General features: G+C 43.7%; 1 protein-coding gene across 6 annotated transcripts in view; it reads right to left on the reverse strand.

The window, feature by feature from the left end:
- The window catches only part of SMYD3 (SET and MYND domain containing 3), a 1,114,514-nt gene that overhangs the window by 831,060 nt on the left and 263,304 nt on the right, over positions 1 to 20,150 (reverse strand). For 5 of the 6 annotated variants that reach the window (XM_075339603.1, XM_075339607.1, XM_075339609.1 and 2 more), the window contains 3 exons: positions 18,607 to 18,714; positions 9,144 to 9,201; positions 4,000 to 4,136 (listed from right to left, as the gene is read on the reverse strand). In XM_075339603.1, coding sequence (XP_075195718.1) covers positions 4,000 to 4,136; positions 9,144 to 9,201; positions 18,607 to 18,714 — 303 coding nt within the window. The remainder of the gene's footprint in view (positions 1 to 3,999; positions 4,137 to 9,143; positions 9,202 to 18,606; positions 18,715 to 20,150) is intronic. The other variant, XM_075339604.1, reaches the window with a different exon arrangement.

Raw genomic sequence — 20,150 nt, forward strand, 5'->3', positions numbered from 1 at the left:
AGACAGATGCGGTCAAGTACCTGGGGGTTAACCTCACATCTACTTATGATTCCCTCTATAACCTTAACTTCCCCCCCCTTTTCCGAGAGCTGAGAACTCTTTTGAGCAAGTGGTTGCCCCTCCCTCTTTCGTGGATGGGGCGCATTGCGGCGGTTAAAATGAGCTTGCTCCCAAAATTATTATATTTCTTTGAAACCCTCCCAGTTAAGGTACCAATAAAGGAGCTGAAGTCCCTTCAGGCGGCTATCCTTAGATTTATTTGGTGTAACAAACGTCATAGGGTGGCCAAGGAGGTGTTGATGGCTCGGAGAAACAGGGGGGGGCTTTCTGTCCCGGACATCCTAAAATACTATTGGGCGGCCCATCTTAGGAGGATCCCCTGTTGGGTGTCCCTTTGGGCATACAACAGGTGGACTGAGATTGAAAAACTTTGGCTGGCGCCTATACATCCAAACGCGCTCCTGTGGCCCCCGGCCCAGTGTGATTCGCCCCCCCCTCTTCTTGGACCGATGCAGTTCACTAGGGACCTCTGGGCATTTTGCATTAGAAGATTTCCTTTGGCATCCCCCTGCTCCCCTCTGGTGTCCTTCATATACCAACCCTTGCTCCCAAGCAGTCTGGAGTCGGACATGGTGCACCCCTGGCTCAAGGCAGGTCTATTCAGATTTGCAGACATTATAGATGGAAGTACAATGCAGATCCATTCCTTTGAGTACCTTAGAGATAAATTCTCTCTCTCTAATCGAGAGTTTTTCCAATATCTGCAGATCAGAGACTTGGCTGGCTCCTTGTTTGGCAGGGCAGGGGCCTCGATTCCCACAGATTTTGAGAAAATTTGCAGAAGGGGCACTGATACTAAGGGGCTGATTTCGGAAATTTACATTTTGCTTTCTGATTCACGGGAGGGGCCCGAGGGGTCTTTTCCATACATGCGGAAATGGGAGTCTCTATTGGGAAGGCGGATACTTCCTCAGGAATGGGCAGCAATCTGGGGAAACGCCGCCAAGACGTCAATATGCACACTATATAAGGAAAATATCTATAAAATTTTGCTATTTTGGTACCACACTCCAGATTTCCTTCATGGCATAGACCCCTCCATACCGGCTTGTTGCTGGAGATGCGGGGGAGGCAGGGGCACCATTCTGCACATATTCTGGTCCTGTCCAGGGATAGTCCCCTTCTGGGAGCGGGTTAGAGGGTTGATCCATAAAGTACTATATATAGAGGTTGATCTTGATCCCCTGATCTATGTTCTGGGTCTTGGGAATGGGGGATTGGGAAAAACGGCCTCTAAGCTTTTGTCCCACATCCTTACGGCGGCCAGATGCTTAATTGCAAAGAATTGGAGGCAGCCAGGGACACCCTCACTCCAGAGCCTCAAGTATAGATTACTGGACGTTAGACGCATGGAACATCTCACGGCACTATTGCATGACACAGTTGACCGCTTCCAGGCCGTGTGGGCACCATGGGACTACTTTGCGGGACAGGAGGATCTGTGAGACTGAGGCCTATGGGTCCTATGGAAGGAGCATGGACTCTTGAAACCCTTCCCTCTTCCCTCCTATTTCTCCTCTCCCCTCCTAACCCTCCTCACCTGTCCTGTCATTGTTTGTCTAGGTTTGATAAGAATTGTGAATTTTATGTTTTATTTTATGTATGAAAAACGTAAATTGAAAATCTCAATAAAAATTCAAAGTTTAAAAAAAAAAAAAAAAAAAAGAGAGAAAAACGATCCAGCACTATAAAAGGCTCATTTTCTCATTTTATTTTTTATTAGTGAAAAATATTACCCAGTACAAAAACGGCATGCGTTATGATACGGTTTTGACGCATTTTTTTTGTCAGCAGATGCAGATTTAGTACAGGAATATAAAGTATAAATTTCAGCACTAAATCTGCAACTACTGGCAAAAAAATGCACAAAAACGGTTTTGAAGTAATATCTGTGCTGTTTTCAGCCAGGAGATGCAGATTTGATGCTGAAATTTATACTCCATATTCCTGCACTAAATCTGCATCTTCTGACAAAAAACACTTCAGCTGACACTTCAGCAGCAAATTTTCACTTCCTGCCATCAAAACCGTTTGTGCATTTTTTGGTCAAGAGATGCAAATTTGGTGCACGAATTTGGTGTATAAAATTCTGCACCAAATCTGCATCTATTGGCAAAAAAAATGCGGTTTTCTGCCAGAAGATGCAGGATTGTGAACTCAGTGACACCCCCTGAGGTGAGATCATTGGATGTTTAATGAGGTCACCTGAGGTCAGTTTACCTGCAATCACAGGTGGAAGACCATGGAAACCTCCAGCTGTGACAGCAAATTAACTTAGTGATGTCACCGGTCATTGCTGAGGCTCAGCCATTCTCTGCCTGAAGCTTACAGCATCTGGTCATATTCTGTGCCCGTGTGCTGTGACTTCAGTAATGTTGAAGAGCTGGAATCGTCGTGGATTACGTCAGAGCTGGCTGGGTGCTTGGTGGTTAATAATAGTGAGTACGATTACAGATTAGTAATGGTGGGGGTCTCACAGACGCCTCCCATTACTAATCTAGGGCCTAGTGGCAGCTGTGAGCTGTTAATAACTCCTTATTACTCCAACTGCCACCACATCAGGGTGATCAGGATGAGCTGGGTAAAGTTGCATCAAACAAACCATGGGCCTCCCAAGCCTGAGAATTTTAACGCCCAGTTGTTGGCTTTATCCTGGCTGGGTGTCAAAATTGGATGGGGACAGCATGCCTTTTTTTAAATTATGTATTTAAATAATTTAAAACAAAAAGCCGCATGTGGTCCCTCTTATTTTGATACATTTGATAGACAGCCAAGATAAGCACACAGTTGGGGGCTGCAGCCTATAGTCATATGCTTGATCTGTGCTGGGTATAATAATATGGAGGACCCTAAGTCAATTTTTTAAATTAAATAATTAATTTATTTTTACACCTTACAGTTAGTGTCGGGGCATGATTACAGCCCCCGCTTACTATGAACTGAGCGAGGAAAGCAGTGCATATGCATGAAGGATAATGAGTGGCCCCAGAAGTAGTATGAGCTCCTCGGAAGTGGTGTTACAGCTGTATGGGAGATTGGTAAATAAAACGCACTGCTTTATCCCTTTTTTCTATATTTTTCCTTTATACATTTATTTAATTACCCAAGTTGCCGGATCTGGATAGTTACCCGGAGTTCCCTGAGAACTCTGGGCCTGGAGTCAGTGCATGGGTACATTTGAACCCGCGTGGATCCAGACTTTTACAGTAAGACTGTTAAATATTCTTTTTTCCTTGGCTCTAATTTCTAGGAATTTAATTTTTATAGAGATTTTTTTTTAATAAAGATTTAGTTTTATTTTTTTTTGTGGTGCTCTGCTATAAAAGTAATGTAAAAAAGAAAAACCTGAAAAACCTAAACATTTCCAAGGGTAAGGAAACATTTATAGAGGTGCATGAAACATACACCACTCAAAACGATTCAGGTTTCTCTCATTAATGCAGAATACCTGCACTTGCTTAGATTGTACTCACATACCTTCACTCACTCCAGCACTGTTTTTCTAACAATGCCCCAGTCTGATTTGATAGGTGGCTATGGTGACATTACGACTACAGTGGACGTGATTGCTGCAGCCAATCACTGAGCTCAGCAGCTATGCCGATGTAAACTATGAGTATTGCGGAGTTTGTAATTTTTCAACAATTGAAACCCAATAGATTAAAAAATAATATTCTGGAGCATACTTTAAAGGCTTGAAATAAACAAAAGCCATATTCCTACAATAATTCTTTGGTACAATTAAAAAAAATACTATGATGAACAAAGTTCTTTAGCTACTGCTATATATATATATATATATATATATATATATATGTAAGGAAATATGTATCAAACCATAGAAAACACGCCTTCACAACTGTCTGAAAATTTCAACAACAGAATATCATTGTGCTACATGCAATTTAATGTATTCGAACGTTTAGACTTGGCACTTACTTTGCTGAAACAATCAAGTGTCTGGAATCCAGGTGGGAGCTTGGAAGAGTCTGGGATTTCTTTCTTCAGGTACTGCTCTAATGTTGCAGCGAGGTGCCCCAGGCCTTGTTTCATGTCTACATTTAGATCTTTGTAATCTGGGTAGGGTTAAAGAGGGGGTGAGTTATAGGTGGGCCAGTGAGTGGGAGGACTATGAAGCATACAATCTAGTTGCTAGTACATATGTGAAATAAATCATTTTTAGTCTATGATTGCAAAATATTTCACGATAGGTGTTTATCATATAATCTTACTCCAATTTGAGTTTCCAGGACTAAAACAAATGTTAAAGCATATGTCCAGTTGACACCAGCTATTTTTTATATTTTTTAACCTATATTTTAAGCAAAATTGACTCCATGGTATTCAAGGGTAACAAAATGATTTATTTTTCAATTTACTCACATCCTGAGTTGCAAAAAAAAAATCTCAAAAATTGTTTTTTTTTGCCTTCAGTCTTTGGGAATATGTTCCATACAACCAGTGCTGGACTGCATGCATCATTATTAGAACTACAAATCTAGGTCACTGAAAATACTTTGTAGTTTTAATGATGACTCAAACAGGGAAAAGATACTTTGTGTTTCTACATAGAGTTTAGAGTGATTCAGCGAGTTTATTCACAAGATGTCATAGATTAAATGGAAAAGAAAAAAAATACCTTTGTAGAAGGGCAAAATGTGCAACTGCAAGTATACAGTGCCATATAATGTGATGACTCCAATTTATTAAGAAGATAAAAACTTTGATGTGAATGCTTCTTTAATTAGTTAAGCTCCTCCATGCTCCATCCAGGTCATGGATACTGTTTGCTTCAGCAGAGGTATTGACAACATAACTGCAAACCTCCTTCCGCTATGGTTAGTCTACCTAGCATCCCTGTCTGACCAGTGGCTGTATAAATGCTCATTTTTAGATTTTTACCTTATTATGTCAGTCAATCCTTTGTTCAGCTCTTCCCAGACTATAACTATACATGCTACCTTCTGTTGGTATCTCATATAAAATCCCAATAATATATATTTATTTTTGGGTATGTAATGTAAAAAAATGTAGAAAAGTATAGAAGTATAAATACTAATCTGTAATCTGTGTGTACATACTGCAGGTGAAATATTCAACACGTCCCCAATTTTCTAAGTAAATATATTTCAATAGGTGCTATTCACATGAACTTCTCTCTAGATGGAGGCAACAACTCATCCATTCCACGTAAGCAAATAAATCAAACCATAGATGCCCATAAATTAAGTTATATGTAATAATGAGAAATGACAGGAAAAAAGTATTGCACACACTTACTGTACTGTAGTTAATACTTGGTACTAAAGCCTTTATTAGTGATGACAGCTTCTTCCTGTATGAAGAAACTAGTTGCATGCATTGCTCAGGTGTCATTTTGGCCCATTTTTACAGATAAATACTTTTGAAATCCTGAAGGTTCTGTGGGCTCCTTTTATGAACTGGGAGCTCCTTCCATAAATTTTCTATTGCAGGTCAGGTGATTGGCTGGACAATTTAAGCAGCTTTATTATCTTTCTCTTAAACCAATTGAGAGTTTCCTTGGATGTGTGTTTGGGATCATTGTCTTGCCAAAATGTCCACACTTGCTTCATCTTCATCATCCTGATGGATGGCAGCAGATTTTTATCAAAAGTGTCTCAGCAAATTTGCTCATTCATCCTTCCTTCAATTATATGAAGTTTTAAAGTGCCATATGCTGAAAAACAGCCCCACACCATGGCGTCCCCACCTCCAAACTTCACTGTTGGTATGGTATTAAAGACCACTAAATATGGTGTATATTATCGCATCCAAAAAGTTCAATTTTGGTCTCCTCTGACCAGACCATATTATCCCAGTATTTCACAGATTTGCCTAAATTGTGTTGAGCAATCTTTAAATGCGTTTGAACATGCTTTTTGTTCTGCAATTAAGTTTTGCATTTCCAGTGTGCATACAGGCCATGGAGTATGTACCTGCTGACTCCTGGTCTTTCTGTAGCTCTACATAGCTGGTCCTTACCTTTTGAACAATTCTTCTGATAATTATTTTCACTTCTCTGTTTGATACCTTAAAACACAAACCTGAGCTGAAACAATGTTCAGTAAACATGCAACATTAAGCATGTGAATTGCAGCCTTAAGACTAGAAAAAACCAAGGAGAAAAATAGTATGAAAAATACCCTGAATATAAATAAATAAATTGCAAGTGCTTAATAACAGGGTACTTAGTGTATACATTTTTGCAAAAAGGTAAAAAGCTGTCTCACCTCGTCACGGTGTACCCATCTGAGACAGTCCCTAACCTACTGAAGTTAAAAACATTATCAATACCTGACTTGTGTCATGTCAAAACTCCAATATGGATGGTGGCAATATATAATACCTTTTTGCAAAAATGTATACACTAAGTACCCTGTTATTAAGCACTTGCAATTTATTTATTTATATTCAGGGTATTTTTCATACTATTTTTCTCCTTGGTTTTTTCTAGTCTTAAGGCTGCAATTCACATGCTTAATGTTGCATGTTTACTGAACATTGTTTCAGCTCAGGTTTTTGTGTTTTTTGTATGTTTTCTTGCTTGGTTGCAAGTTGGGGGTGCAGCCCTCCTAGTACTGAGACTGAACAGCTGATTGCGTCTCACTTTGCTGTGTATTTAATCTGGGACACAGCTGACCACTTGCCACCATTCATATTGGAGTTTTGACATGACACAAGTCAGGTATTGATAATGTTTTTAACTTCAGTAGGTTAGGGACTGTCTCAGATGGGTACACCGTGACGAGGTGAGACAGCTTTTTACCTTTTTGCAAAAATGTATACACTAAGTACCCTGTTATTAAGCACTTGCAATTTATTTATTTATATTCAGGGTATTTTTCATACTATTTTTCTCCTTGGTTTTTTCTGTTTGATACCTTGCAGGGAGCACCTGGTCATGGCCGGTTTATGTTGAAAGGATGTTCTTTCCACTTCCACATTATGGCCCCAACAGTGCTCACTGTACCCTTCAGTAATTTAGAAATTCTTCTGTCACCAATGCCATCAGTATGTTTCTCAACAATAAGGTTGTGAAGGTCTTGAGACAGCTCACTGGTTTTACCCATCATGAGATGTTTGTTTTCTGGCACCTTGGTAATGAAACACCTTTGTATAGTGCATCAGTTAAACCAGCTGATACCACTTTTCACTAAATGGCAGGATTGCTTTCTAAGTACTGATAGATTTCAGCTGGTGACATGACTTTTCATGGCTTTTTGCAGCTCTCTTCATGTGTTCAATATTTTTTCCAGTGTCATTTCTGATTAATACACATATCTTAATCTATCGACATCCATGGTTCGATTTCTTTGCCTGTACAGATTAGATGGGTTGTTACATTTTGTGAGAATTTAATGTCAATAGCACTTTTAGAAATACATTTACTTAGAAATTTGGAGACGTATTCAATACGAATGTTTCCCGCTGTATGTATGTATAATGTATATGTATGTATGTATAATGTATATGTATGTGCGCTGTATAATCATATCTCAGAAAACATGTGTTTCTTTTTATGTCCACCTCACTCCGTCCAGAAGCTTATAAATGACTGTGAGGTTATGCTGCACTTTGGCAAACTTTATCATAAGTACCAAGCTCATTCTTGCTGTGCCGACGGGTATAGAGACCCATCACGGGGACAGTTAGCCAAATAAATGGTCCAAAACAACACATATACAGTTTATACAATAACATTTATACATTAGAAGTCAAACAAATGCAATTAAACTTCTAAGCAGTTTCTCAGCCAGTCAGTCCAAGTAAAGAAACAAGTAACTAACCATAAAGGACACAACTGCATTTCATATACTGTATTAGTGGTGAATGTACAGTTTACACAGAATCAACAGAATTAATACTACACTGTTTAGTTTTGGATATGAACAAACTAATGTACTGCATGTGTAGCGCCCCTGAGAGCCTCAGGGCACTACAGGGAACTGCATCCTCTTGGTGATGCAGGACCTACCCCCTGGGACCTGGAGTACCAGTACCCATTCCACCAAAACACGACCAAAATCCTAGTTCTCTACTCCACACTGGGCATAGAGGGTTAACCATGTAAGGGGATGGTCGCCATGGGAACGAGTCCCTGGGTATAACCAGCCTGGTGGGAGGGGTCAGTCAGTCGGTAGTGAGGAGAGAGTTGAGTAGCACACAGAAGAGGTGTGCGGTCGTGCCTGAGCTGGGTCCGTGTAATGGTGACCCCGTAGGCACAAGAGAGAGGTTGCCAGGACGGGTACCAGAGATACCGCTGGGACCAGAGCACGCACAGGGCACAGGGCCCTAGGTCAAGCACAAGTTTTAGACTGTTTGGCAAATACCTGCCCGGTGAAGACACCTTCACAGACTTCACCAAACCAAATAATCCGGGGGCATCAGCAGTAAACTAGGATTGGGGTTGGGACACTTACCTCCCCACAGGGTCCGCAGTGCCCGCCGTATGGAGAAGGAGACTGTACCCCAAAAGGGACAGTCAAGGCCCCCAAACGCTCCACGCTACAGGGACCCAATGAACTGAGAGTGCCGGGGACAGAGCAACCTGGGTCACTATATTGGCACTGGTCCTCCAAGGGACCTGAACCAGCAACTCCTGGGTCCACCCCAACCCCTGGGTCCACAGTGAGTAGAGACTGTTAAAGACAATCTCGTGTGGTCTCTGTTATTGCCCCTGTTACATCTCCCAGGCACAGCCATACCGGCAGAGGGCCTACCATCATAGCTGCCACTACCACCAGCCCTGGGAGTACCCACATTCAGCAGCGGCGGTTCTCCATCCTTAACCGCAACCCGCAGGTGGCTTCACATGACAAAAACTCTTATCTCCCCTGTAAATACCCCCTATTAACAAAAGGGGCCCAGGGCACGGAATCGGGCAACGGCAACCAGAGTGACATTCCCATTTGTTACTGCCCGGGACCGAGTACCCCATATCCCTGGGCGCTACACATGTATTAAAAAACTCAGTAAGTAGCAAGTATTAGAAGTAAGAGCTTTAATTTTTAGGAACCATAAATCTTAAATGTCTAAATAATAAAGAAGACTGGAAAACTCACGTGATTGAAGATCATTTATTGAATATAGTTCTCCTGAAGTACAGTCTGGTTGTTCAAGCTGCCAAAAAAATAGGAACACATCTTATTAATTTACAGGTCTGCATGATGCTGAGATCTAAAAGAACACAGAATTGAAAACTACTGGTCAATATTAGAAGTTATACTTTTACTACCATTCATTAAATGTATTTTCTGAAATTAACCCTTTTGCGCCAGAGCCTGTTTTTGCCAATTTTTTCATTTCTAACCAGTGGTTATAGGTTATAACTCTGGAACGCTTCAATTGATCCCAGTGATTCTGAGACTGTTTTGTGTGACATATTGTACTTCATGATAGGAGTAAAATAAAGAAGATATCTTTTGCATCTATATGTGAAAATATCGGAAATTTGGCGAACATTTTGAAACTTTCAAACTTTTCATTTCTATACTCTTAAACCAGAAAGTTATGTTACATAAAATAGTTAATAAATTACATTTCCCACATGTCTGCTTTACATGTTATATGTTTTGATAGACCCGACTTTTATGGTTGTGGCACTACCAAATAGTTTTCTTTTTTTTTACATTTAATTATTTTTACTTGTGATGCCTATTTTCCCTGTTTAGACATTTTTATATATTTATTTTTACTTATTACTTTTTTATTTGTTGTCCTTATGAGACTTGAATCTTGGCTCATCTTGTCCAATGTATTGCAGTACATGTCACACTCGCCGCCGGAGATGGCGCTGCGGCGAACTGAAGTGGACTCACTGGGCTACAGGGAGACCTTGGACCTACTATTTTGTGGGGTAAAGGCTGGGACTGTGCCAGTTAACCCCCAGGGCAGAGGCAGAAACAGTAGCTGACAGGGCTGAGTCTCAAATGTAAACAGGGACCACCAAGGTAGCAGAGACAGATGGCATGGCTAGGGCGGACAGGTACAGTCTGGTGTGGGGAGGGCCACCGGAATAGCTGAGGCTGGAGGCACAGCCGGGCTGGTCAGACACAGTCTCTGGTGTTGCGAAGCCCATGGGGAAGTAGAAGTTGGAAGGATGGCTGGGCTGCACATGCACAGTCTCTGATATGGCGAGGGCCACTGGGATAGCAGAGGCTGGAGGCACGGCTGGGCTGGACAGGCGCAGCCTCTGGTGTGGCGAGGGCCACCGATGTAGTTGAGGCTGGTAGGCTCGGCAGGGCTGGACAGGCACAGCTTCTGGTGTGGTGAGGGGCAACAGGACAGCGGAGGATGAGGCACAGCCAGACTGGACAGGCACAGTCTCTGGTGTGTCACGGCCACCAGGATAGCTGAGACTGGAGGCACAGCTGGGACAGACAGGCACAGTCTCTGGTGTGGCTAGTGCCACCGGTAGCTGAGGCTGGAGGCACGGCCGAGATGGACAGACAGGGACACTGGCCGACAGGACAGAACTGACAGGCAAGGGAAACCAACAGGACTGAACAGACAAGACAGACAAGGGGACCTGACAACTAGCTAGCTATGGCACTGGACACTAACTAGCTATACTAAGGCGTTGAACAGGCAACTTCTCTAGTGGGAGCTTGCCTTAAATACCAGGTGCCTCTCAGTGATAGGCTGAGAGACACTTCCTAGGAGCGGGGCACTGGCCCTTAAGTGAGTGGCAGCCACGAGCATGCACTCCCTAGGAGCGCTCCCAAAGGTCCTGTGACGAATACACAGACACCGGGAGGTGGAAGGAGGAGGAAGCTCACGTTGAGAAGATGCAAGGACTCCATGCAGCATGGAAGAAGCCAACTGCTGAGGTGAGTGACAGCGTGTCCCTACAGGAGGGGAGAGGCAAGAACGCAGCATTACAGTACATAATACAATTCACGGTTTGCTATTTATACCAATCACAGAGGCTGGTCTTCACAGTATTATCATCATGGCAGTTACGGTTCAGCAGACTCCCAGCTGCCATGGCAACCCATCAGTAGCTCATATTTGTGTCACAAAGGGGTTGAAGGGCTGCTAAAGGAAAATGGTGGATATGCAAAATAGCCATCAATTATCATAAAAGATGCTGGAATCAGCTCCTGAGCCGCATCAAAGACGGGGGCCTGACATATGACATAGTACATCATATGTTGGAAAGGTGTTAAGAGAGACCTTTCAGGTTTGAGATTTAGGAGCAGAAAAATAATTAACAGACTAGTAAAGGGAGAGTGATTACAACTGCAAACTACAATGTATTAGATAAAAAGGCTTAATGGATTTATTATTTAGGAACCCATAAACTTATGTGTCTGAATACCGAACCAGGGCTGTAGAGTCGAAGTTGTGGAGTCAGAGTCGGTGTCCATTTTGGTGGAGTTGGAGTCGGTATAAAATGGGCCGACTCCTAAAATATATAATAAACAGCGGTTCAATGCAGTATGTGATTAATATTTTTTCATAAGAATTTGGGAAAGTTATGAAATGTCCTATAAATGTCTGTTCTATTCCTGATCAAAGGATGTAGGCTTTTAGTTGAGATAAATCTGTGCTGCACTTAATTTACATAATATAAGTAGTGATGTTACCATTTTATTACAGTAAATTTATCACAAATATGGGTCATGTACAGTTGAAACCAGAAGTTTACATCCACTATCTAAAAAGACACATATGTATGTTTTTCTCACTATCTGACATTAAATCAGAATAAACCTTTCCCATTTTAGGTCAATTAGGATTACTAAAATAATTAATATTTGCCAAATTCCAGAATAATGAGAGAGAGCGAGAGAGAGAATGTTTTAAGGCATTTGTATTACTTTCTGCAAAGTCAAACATTTACATACACTAAGGCCGGCGTCACATGCTATGATATATCGGGCGACATGTCGTCGGGGTCACGGATTCCGTGACGCACATCCGGCATCGTTCGACATATCGTAGCATGTAACAGCTACGAGTGACTGTTAACGAGCAAACATACTCACCTTATCGTTGCTCGTTGACACGTCGCTCATTTTCATAAAATCGTTCCTCCTTCTGCGCTCCGGTTGTTCATCGTTCCTGAGGCAGCACACATCGCTCCATGTGACACCTCAGGAACGACGAACACAGCTTACCTGCAGCCACCGGCAATGCGGAAGGAAGGAGGTGGGTGGGATGTTACGTCCCACTCATCTCAGCCCCTCCGCTTCTATTGGCCGGCCGCTGTGTGATGTCACTGTGACGCCGAACGTCCCTCCCCCTTCAGGAAGAGGATGTTCGTCGCCCACAGCGAGGTCGTTTGGAAGGTAAGTACTTGTGACGGGGGTTACCGACTTTGTGTTACACGGGCAACAAATTGCCCGTGTTGCACAAATAATTGGGGGCGGGTGCGATCGCACGATAAATCACCACGTGTAAAGCGGCCTTAAGAGTACTATGCCTTTAAACAATTTGGGACAGCCCATATGATGATGTCATGTCTTTGGAAGCTTCTGATACCAAATTTATTACCAAAATTATTAGTATAGTAGTATATTAGTATACTATTACTAAAATTATTTATATTTGCCAAATGCCAGAATAATGAGAGAGAGAATGTTTATGGCATTTTTATTACTTTCTGCAAAGCCAAACACTAAGGGGCACTTTGCACACTGCGACATCGCAGGTGCGATGTCGGTGGGGTCAAATTGAAAGTGACGCACATCCGGCATCGCATGCGACATCGCAGTGTGTAAAGCCTGGATGATACGATTAACGAGCGCAAAAGCGTCGTAATCGCATCATCGGTGCAGTGTCAGCGTAATCCATAATTACGCTGACGCAATGGTCCGATGTTGTTCCTCGCTCCTGCGGCAGCACACATCGCTTTGTGTGAAGTCGCAGGAGCGAGGAACATCTCCTACCGGCCTCACTGCGGCTTCCGTAGGATATGCGGAAGGAAGGAGGTGGGCAGGATGTTTACATCCTGCTCATCTCCGCCCCTCCGCTCTGATTGGCCGCCTACCGTGTGACGTCGCAGTGACGCCGCACGACCCGCCCCCTTAACAAGGAGGCGGGTCGCCGGCCACAGGGACGTCGCACGGCAGGTGAGTGTGTGTGTGAAGCTGGCGTAGCGATAACTTTCGCTACGCCAGCTATCACCACATATCGCTGCTGCGACGGGGGCGGGCACTATCGCACTCGGCATCGCAGCATCGGCCTGCGATGTCGTAGTGTGCAAAGCCCGCCTTAGAGTACTATGCCTTTAAACAATATGGAACAGCCCATATGATGATGTCATGTCTTTGGAAGCTTCTTGGCAACAAGGTTTATTGGCAACATCTGAGTTAATTAAAGATGTAATGGATGTATTTTAAATTTAATGCACACCTGAAAGACACTGCTTCTTTGTGTAGCCTCATGGGAAAGTCAAAAGAAATCAACCAAGAATCTCAGGAAGAGAATTGTGGACTTGCACAAGTGCGGTTCATCCTTGGGTGCAATTTCCAGACACCTAAAGGTGCCTCGCTCATCTGTACAAATAATTATACTCAAGTACAAACAAGATGGGAATGTCCAGCAATCATACCACTCAGGAAGGAGACGGGTCCTGTATACCAGAGATGAACGTGCTTTGGTCAGACATGTGCATATCAACCCAGGAACAAAAGCAAAAGACCTTGTGTAGATGCTGGTGGAAGCTGGTAAGATTGTGTCATTATTCACAGGGAAATGAGTACTGTATCAACATGGGCTGAAAGGCCACTCTGCCAGGAAGAAACCATTATTTCAAAAGAAACATAAAAAAGACAGATCAATGTTTGCAAATGTGCACAGGAACAGAAAACTTAAATGTTGCACATGTCCTGTGGTCTGACGAAACTAAAATTTAACTGGCCATAATGACCATCGTTACAGTTGGAGGAAAAAGGGAGAAGCTTTAAAGCCTAAGAACACTATCCCAACTGTGAAATACGGGGGTGGCAGCATCATGTTGTGTGATTGTTTTGCTGCAGGAGGGACTGGTGCACTTCACAAAATAGATGGCATCATGAGGAAAGAAGATTATATGGCAATACTGAAGCAACATCTCAAGACATCAGCTAGGAACTTAAAGCTTGGGCAGAAATGGGTCTTCCAAATGACGAATGGGCACAAATTCCTACCAACTATGGTGAGAATCTTGTGGAAGGAGATTCAAAACATTTCACCCAAATCATACAGTTTAAGGGCAAGGGAAAGTTTTGAATTTGTAGAAAGTAATAAAAAATGCCTTAAAACATTCTCTCTCTCACACACATTATTCTGGCATTTGGCAAATATAAATAATTTTGGTTCCTAATTGAATTAAAAGGGGAAAGGTTTATTCTATTTCATGTCACATAGTGAGAAAAACATGCAATTGTGTCTTTATACAGCGTGGATGGAATTTCTGGTTTCAACTGTATGAGGGAGTCAGAGTCGGAATTGTGGAGTCAGAGTTGGAGTTGGAGTTGGAATCAGAGAAATTGAAGAGTCAGAATCGGAGTTGGAGTCGGAGATTGTGGCTTACCGACTCCACTGCCCTGTACCAAACATGACATTATTTTGCATTATTGAGTTGATGGTGTTGTAGATATTCATTATATGATTAATCTATACTGTGTGGACAATTATTAGGCAAGTAAATGTTTTGGGATTTATTAAGTGGGGCGTCAGAAATATACCAGAAATGTCCCAGAAGTGACCAGAAGGTAATATTTAACTCTTTTAACTGTGTTTGCCACTGTCACAATTTATTTGATAATTCCCATACTTAACACCTAACTCCCACAATGCTCACCTATGCGCTCACAGTCTTTGCCCCTCTCCTCCTTACTCTCCTTCGCTATCCCCACACCCCAGCACTCTCCAAACAAATATTCATCTCTCCTTCCCTCCTGCCTTCTCATCAATCCTCATCTGCTGACCTGCTCCTAAACCTCAGATCGCTCCTAATAACAGGCAGACCATGCCGTCCACTCTCCTTTTCCCACCTGCTCTCCCTTTCTCTACTTCTTCTCACTGCTGGTGACATATCCCCCGATCCTGGCCCCGCACAGATGGTACACCCCTCTCTATCACCCACTCATCACTCCCCACATACTAGTAACTACCGCAACCTCTCCAATATAAAATCCATTCCCCTCTCACCTACTCCACCGCTCCCTTTCCCTGAAGCACTCTGGAATGCCCGGTCTGTCTGTAATAAACTGCACATCATTCACGATCTCTTTACCTCCAGCAATCTATCCTTTCTGGGCCTCACCAAAACATGTCTGACACCCTCCAACACTGCCTCCCTTACTGCAGTATGCTACGGTGGCCTTCACTTCACCCACACTCCTCGCCCTGGCAATAGACAGGGTGGAGGAGTGGGTCTCCTTTCTAACAACTGCAGCTTTAACCCAATCTCACCTCTACCCTCCCTTGTCCTGCCTTCCTTTGAAGTGCACTCTGTCCAAATCTATTCTCCCTCTAACCTCCAAGTGGCTGTCATATATAGACCCTGCGGCGCTACCACTGCCTTCCTCGACCACTTCTCTGCCTGGCTTCTACACTTTCTCTCTGCTGACATTCCCACTATCATCATAGGTGACTTCAACATCCCCAATGACAACCGCCAGTCGAGAGCCTCCAAACCCCTGTCCCTCGCTTCGTCTTTTGGTCTAGCTCAGTGGTCCACCTCTGCCACCCATAAAGATGGACACACACTTGACCTTATCTTCACCCACCTCTGTTCCGTTTCTGACCTCACAACCTCCCCCCTCCCCCTATCTGACCACCATCTACTGACCTTTTCAGCCCTGTCCTCCTCACCTGTCCCCCCTGTCCAGCACCTAGCACATCCCCGCAGAAACCTTGCACACCTCAACATGCAAACCCTCTCTGACTCTATCCTTCCGCTGTCCTCTATATCATCACTCCACGACACAAACAGCACCACCACTTTCTACAACACCACTCTCACATCAGCTATTGATTCAGTCGATCCCCTTGTGCATGGCAGAGTGAGACGAATCAATAGACAGCCCTGGCACAACAGCCTCACTAAAAAACTTCGGAAAGTGTCTAGGGCTGCAGAGTGGCGGTGGAAGAAAACGCACTCCCCGGAAGACTTCACCACATTCAAAAATGCAATTCACACATTCGTTCAGCCTTCACCTCCGCTAAACAGGAATACTTCAGAAACCTCATATCCTCTTTAACACACAACCCCAAACAGTTATTCAATACTTTCAACTCCCTCCTTTGCCCACCACTGCCCCCTCCAACTTCCCTCATTTCTGCAGAAGACTTTGCCACTTATTTAAAAGAAAAAAATCGACCAAATAAGGCAAGTCTTCTCTACTCAGTCACCACAACCCCTTCATATAACTGACCACTGCCCCTCCCCCATACACTTCCTCCCCACCATCCTCAAAGGAGAGCTTGCACGTCTTCTCTCAAAAGCGTACCTCACTACCCGTGCACTTGACCCCATCCCACCTCCTCTCCAACCTCACCACTATCCTTATTCCAGCCTTAACCCATCTTTTCAACCTATCCTTAACGACTGGTACCTTCCCCTCTGCCTTTAAACATGTAACAGTCACAGCTATCCTAAAGAAACCTTCCCTCGACCCAACCTCTACTAACAGCTACCGCTCCATATCACTAATTCCGTTCACCTCAAAACTCCTGGAACAGCATGTTCATGCTGAACTTTCCTCCTATCTCTCATCTAACTCTCTCTTTGACAACCTACAGTCTGGCTTCCGTCCACATCATTCTACCGAAACTGCCCTGACTAAAATCACGAGTGACTTACTTACTGCCAAAGCTAACAAGCACTTCTCCATACTCCTACTTCTAGACCTGTCCTCAGCCTTCGATACTGTCGACCACTCCCTCCTATTACAGATCCTCTCTTCCCTTGGTGTCAGAGATCTTGCCCTTGGATCGCTTCATACCTTTCCAACCGCACTTTTAGTGTCTCCCACTCCCACACAACCTCTTCATCCTGCCATCTCTCTGTTGGCATCCCTCAAGGCTTTGTCCTGGGACCCTTACTTTTTTCTATCTACACATTTGGCCTGGGACAACTCATAAAGTCCCACGGCTTCCAGTACCACCTATATGCCGATGACACTCAGATCTACCTCTCTGGCCCAGATATCACATTTCTGCTGTCCAGAATCCCGAAGTGTCTATCTGCTATATCCTGCTTTTTCTCCTCTCACTTCCTAAAGCTCAATGTGGCCAAAACTGAACTACTCATCTTTCCTCCATCTCACCTACACTCTCCACCTGATCTATCTATTACAATAAATAACACCATGCTCTCACCAGTACCCAAAGTTCGCTGCCTCGCAGTGACCTTTGACTCTGCCTTGTCCTTCATACCACACATCCAATCCCTCACCACCTCCTGCCGTCTTCAACTCAAAAATATTTCAAGAATCCGTCCTTTCCTCAATTCGCAATCTACAAAAATGCTAGTGCATGCCCTCATAATCTCCCGCCTCGATTACTGTAACATCCTCCTCTGTGGCCTCCCTGCTAACACGCTCGCCCTTCTTCAGTCCATCCTTAACTCTGCTGCCTGACTGATGCACCTCTCTCCTCAATACCACCCCGCTTCTCCTCTCTGCAAGTCCCTCCACTGGCTCCCAATCTTCCACCGTATCCAATTCAAACTACTAACACTGACCTACAAAGCTGTGCATAATCTGTCTCCTCCGTATATCTCTGAACTAATCTCCCACTACACTCCAACACATCACCTCCGGTCCTCCCAAGATCTCCTTCTCTCCTCCTCTCTCATTCGCTCCTCACGCAACCGACTCCAAGACTCCTGGAACTTGCTGCCTCAACACGTCAGACTATCTGCTATCCTTGCAAGCTTCAAACGGAACCTAGAAACTCATCTGTTCAGGAATGCCTATAATCTACAATGACCTCACTGCTTCACCTCCGTGCGGAGCTGCCGCCCGACCACCGTGCGGAGCTGCCGCTTGACCACCGTGCGGAGCTGCCGCTTGACCACCGTGCGGAGCTGCCGCCCGACCACAGTGCGGAGCTGCCTCCGACCACCGTGCGGAGTTGCCGCCCAATCTACACCCCACTTACTTACTGTCTCCTCCCCAAAATCCTAGAGAATGTAAGCCCGCAAGGGCAGGGCCCTCTTCCCTCTGTACTAGTCTGTCTACTGTAACTTGTATATGTATACTGTATGTAAACCCTTCTCATGTACAGCACCATGGAATTAATGGTGCTCTAGAAATAATTAATAATAATAATAAAAAATAATATAATCAATATTATACTTATTTTCCATCTTCAAGCTGTATAAATGTGAATGCTTATTGGATGAAGCAGATCAGGTGATGTGTATTTCTGCTATGAGGAAGGATGTGGCCTAAAGCACTGCAGATGTGATATGAATATTCTGTAGATTTAGAATTTTTCCTTGATAACTGTTAATGGCTTACACAAAATCTTCCTATATATTTATTTATATTTATGCATATTCAAACAATTCTAACAAAAACTCACCAGTTTGAAGATAATTCTAGCGACAAGTCTGACAGAATCAGTTGGAACATTTGGGAAAATATTTTTCAGGCACAAACATTCTCTTTTGTGGCCTTTCCAAGCATTTTTCTAAAAAGCAAAAATACAAGATGATATTACACCAAAAAAACTGACAAGTTGCCTACTATACTCATTCTGAGTTTAATAAATCTTTCAATGAAGAAAGGAGAGAAATCCATAAAACAAGTCTTAATCAGAGCATCAGGGTAAGACGAAAATGACCGCAAAACAGCTGCTATACCGGATGTTCTTTATTCAAGTTTTAGTGCAGGAAAAGACCAGCGGCGGCAGGAGACACAGATACCGGCCCCTCACAAAGTACGACGGCCGTTTTGCCTGCAATCAGGCTTCTACGGGTCTGGTGGACCCGTAGAAGCCTGATTGCAGGCGAAACGGCCGTCATCCTTTGTGAGGGGCCGGTATCTGTGTCTCCTGCCGCCGCTGTTTTTTTCCTGCACTAAAACTTTAATAAAGAACTTCCGGTATAGCAGCTGTTTTGCGGTCATTTTCGTCTTACCCTGATGCTCGGAATGTATCTTCATACCTGACCAGCACGCTGTGACCGGAGCGATTAACATACTGGTGCTGCAAGCTCCTACAAGTGAGAACTTATCATCGCGGTAACGGAGGTCTATGAGTGGTGCAGGACTCACCTTTCCTTTGCACGTATGTACAAGTCTTAATCAGAGAGGCGATGCTTTATTTGTAAAAAAATATCTAAAGGAACTAGTGATGGCAAACCCGCAGATATCCGGTTCAGGCCCAGAATTAATTCAGGATACTTGGCCTGATGCTGATCCCCATATAAGACACAAATTAGGCGATTTAAAATGGTGGTAGAAGGGATAGGGGAATTAGAGCAGGCACGTTATACTTACCAGTCTCATGCGCAGCGGTAACACTACTTTCTGGGGATGTTCATTAACCTCATGCATATGCACTGCTTCTCCCGCCCACTGGCAGTCCCAACATCTGTGACTGGTTGCAGTCAGAAAGCACCCCTAACTTGTGTGACATAGTCTGTGATTGACTGAAATCACAGACGTAGTGTGTGTCCCTATTAGGGTGTAAAAAGAAATAAAAAAATTGGCGTAGGATCCCCCCATATTATGATACCCAGCACATGTAAAGCATACGGCTACAGGCTGGAGCCAACAGCCATGTGCTTATCTTGGCTGCGTATCAATATAAGAGGGACCCCATTCGGACACAGTGTCTGTGATTTCAACCAATCACAGATGCTGTCACACAGGGTGGGAGCATGGTTTGACTGCAACCAATCAGAGATGCCATACCTGCTGGTGGCCAAGGGAAGCAGTGCATTTGCATGTGGTTAATGAGCAGCCCTAGAAGCAGTGTTACAGCCGCGCTGAGACTGGTAAGTAAAATGTGCTTGCTTTATTCTTGTTTACTTTGTTTTTACTTTCTCTCTCTTTTTTTAATTACCTCGGTGGCCAGATCCGGATAGTTATCCAGAGTTCCCTGAGAACCGAGCCCGGGATTGG

The sequence above is a fragment of the Anomaloglossus baeobatrachus genome, chromosome 3 (genome assembly GCF_048569485.1).
Source record: "Anomaloglossus baeobatrachus isolate aAnoBae1 chromosome 3, aAnoBae1.hap1, whole genome shotgun sequence".
Taxonomy (NCBI): domain Eukaryota; kingdom Metazoa; phylum Chordata; class Amphibia; order Anura; family Aromobatidae; genus Anomaloglossus; species Anomaloglossus baeobatrachus.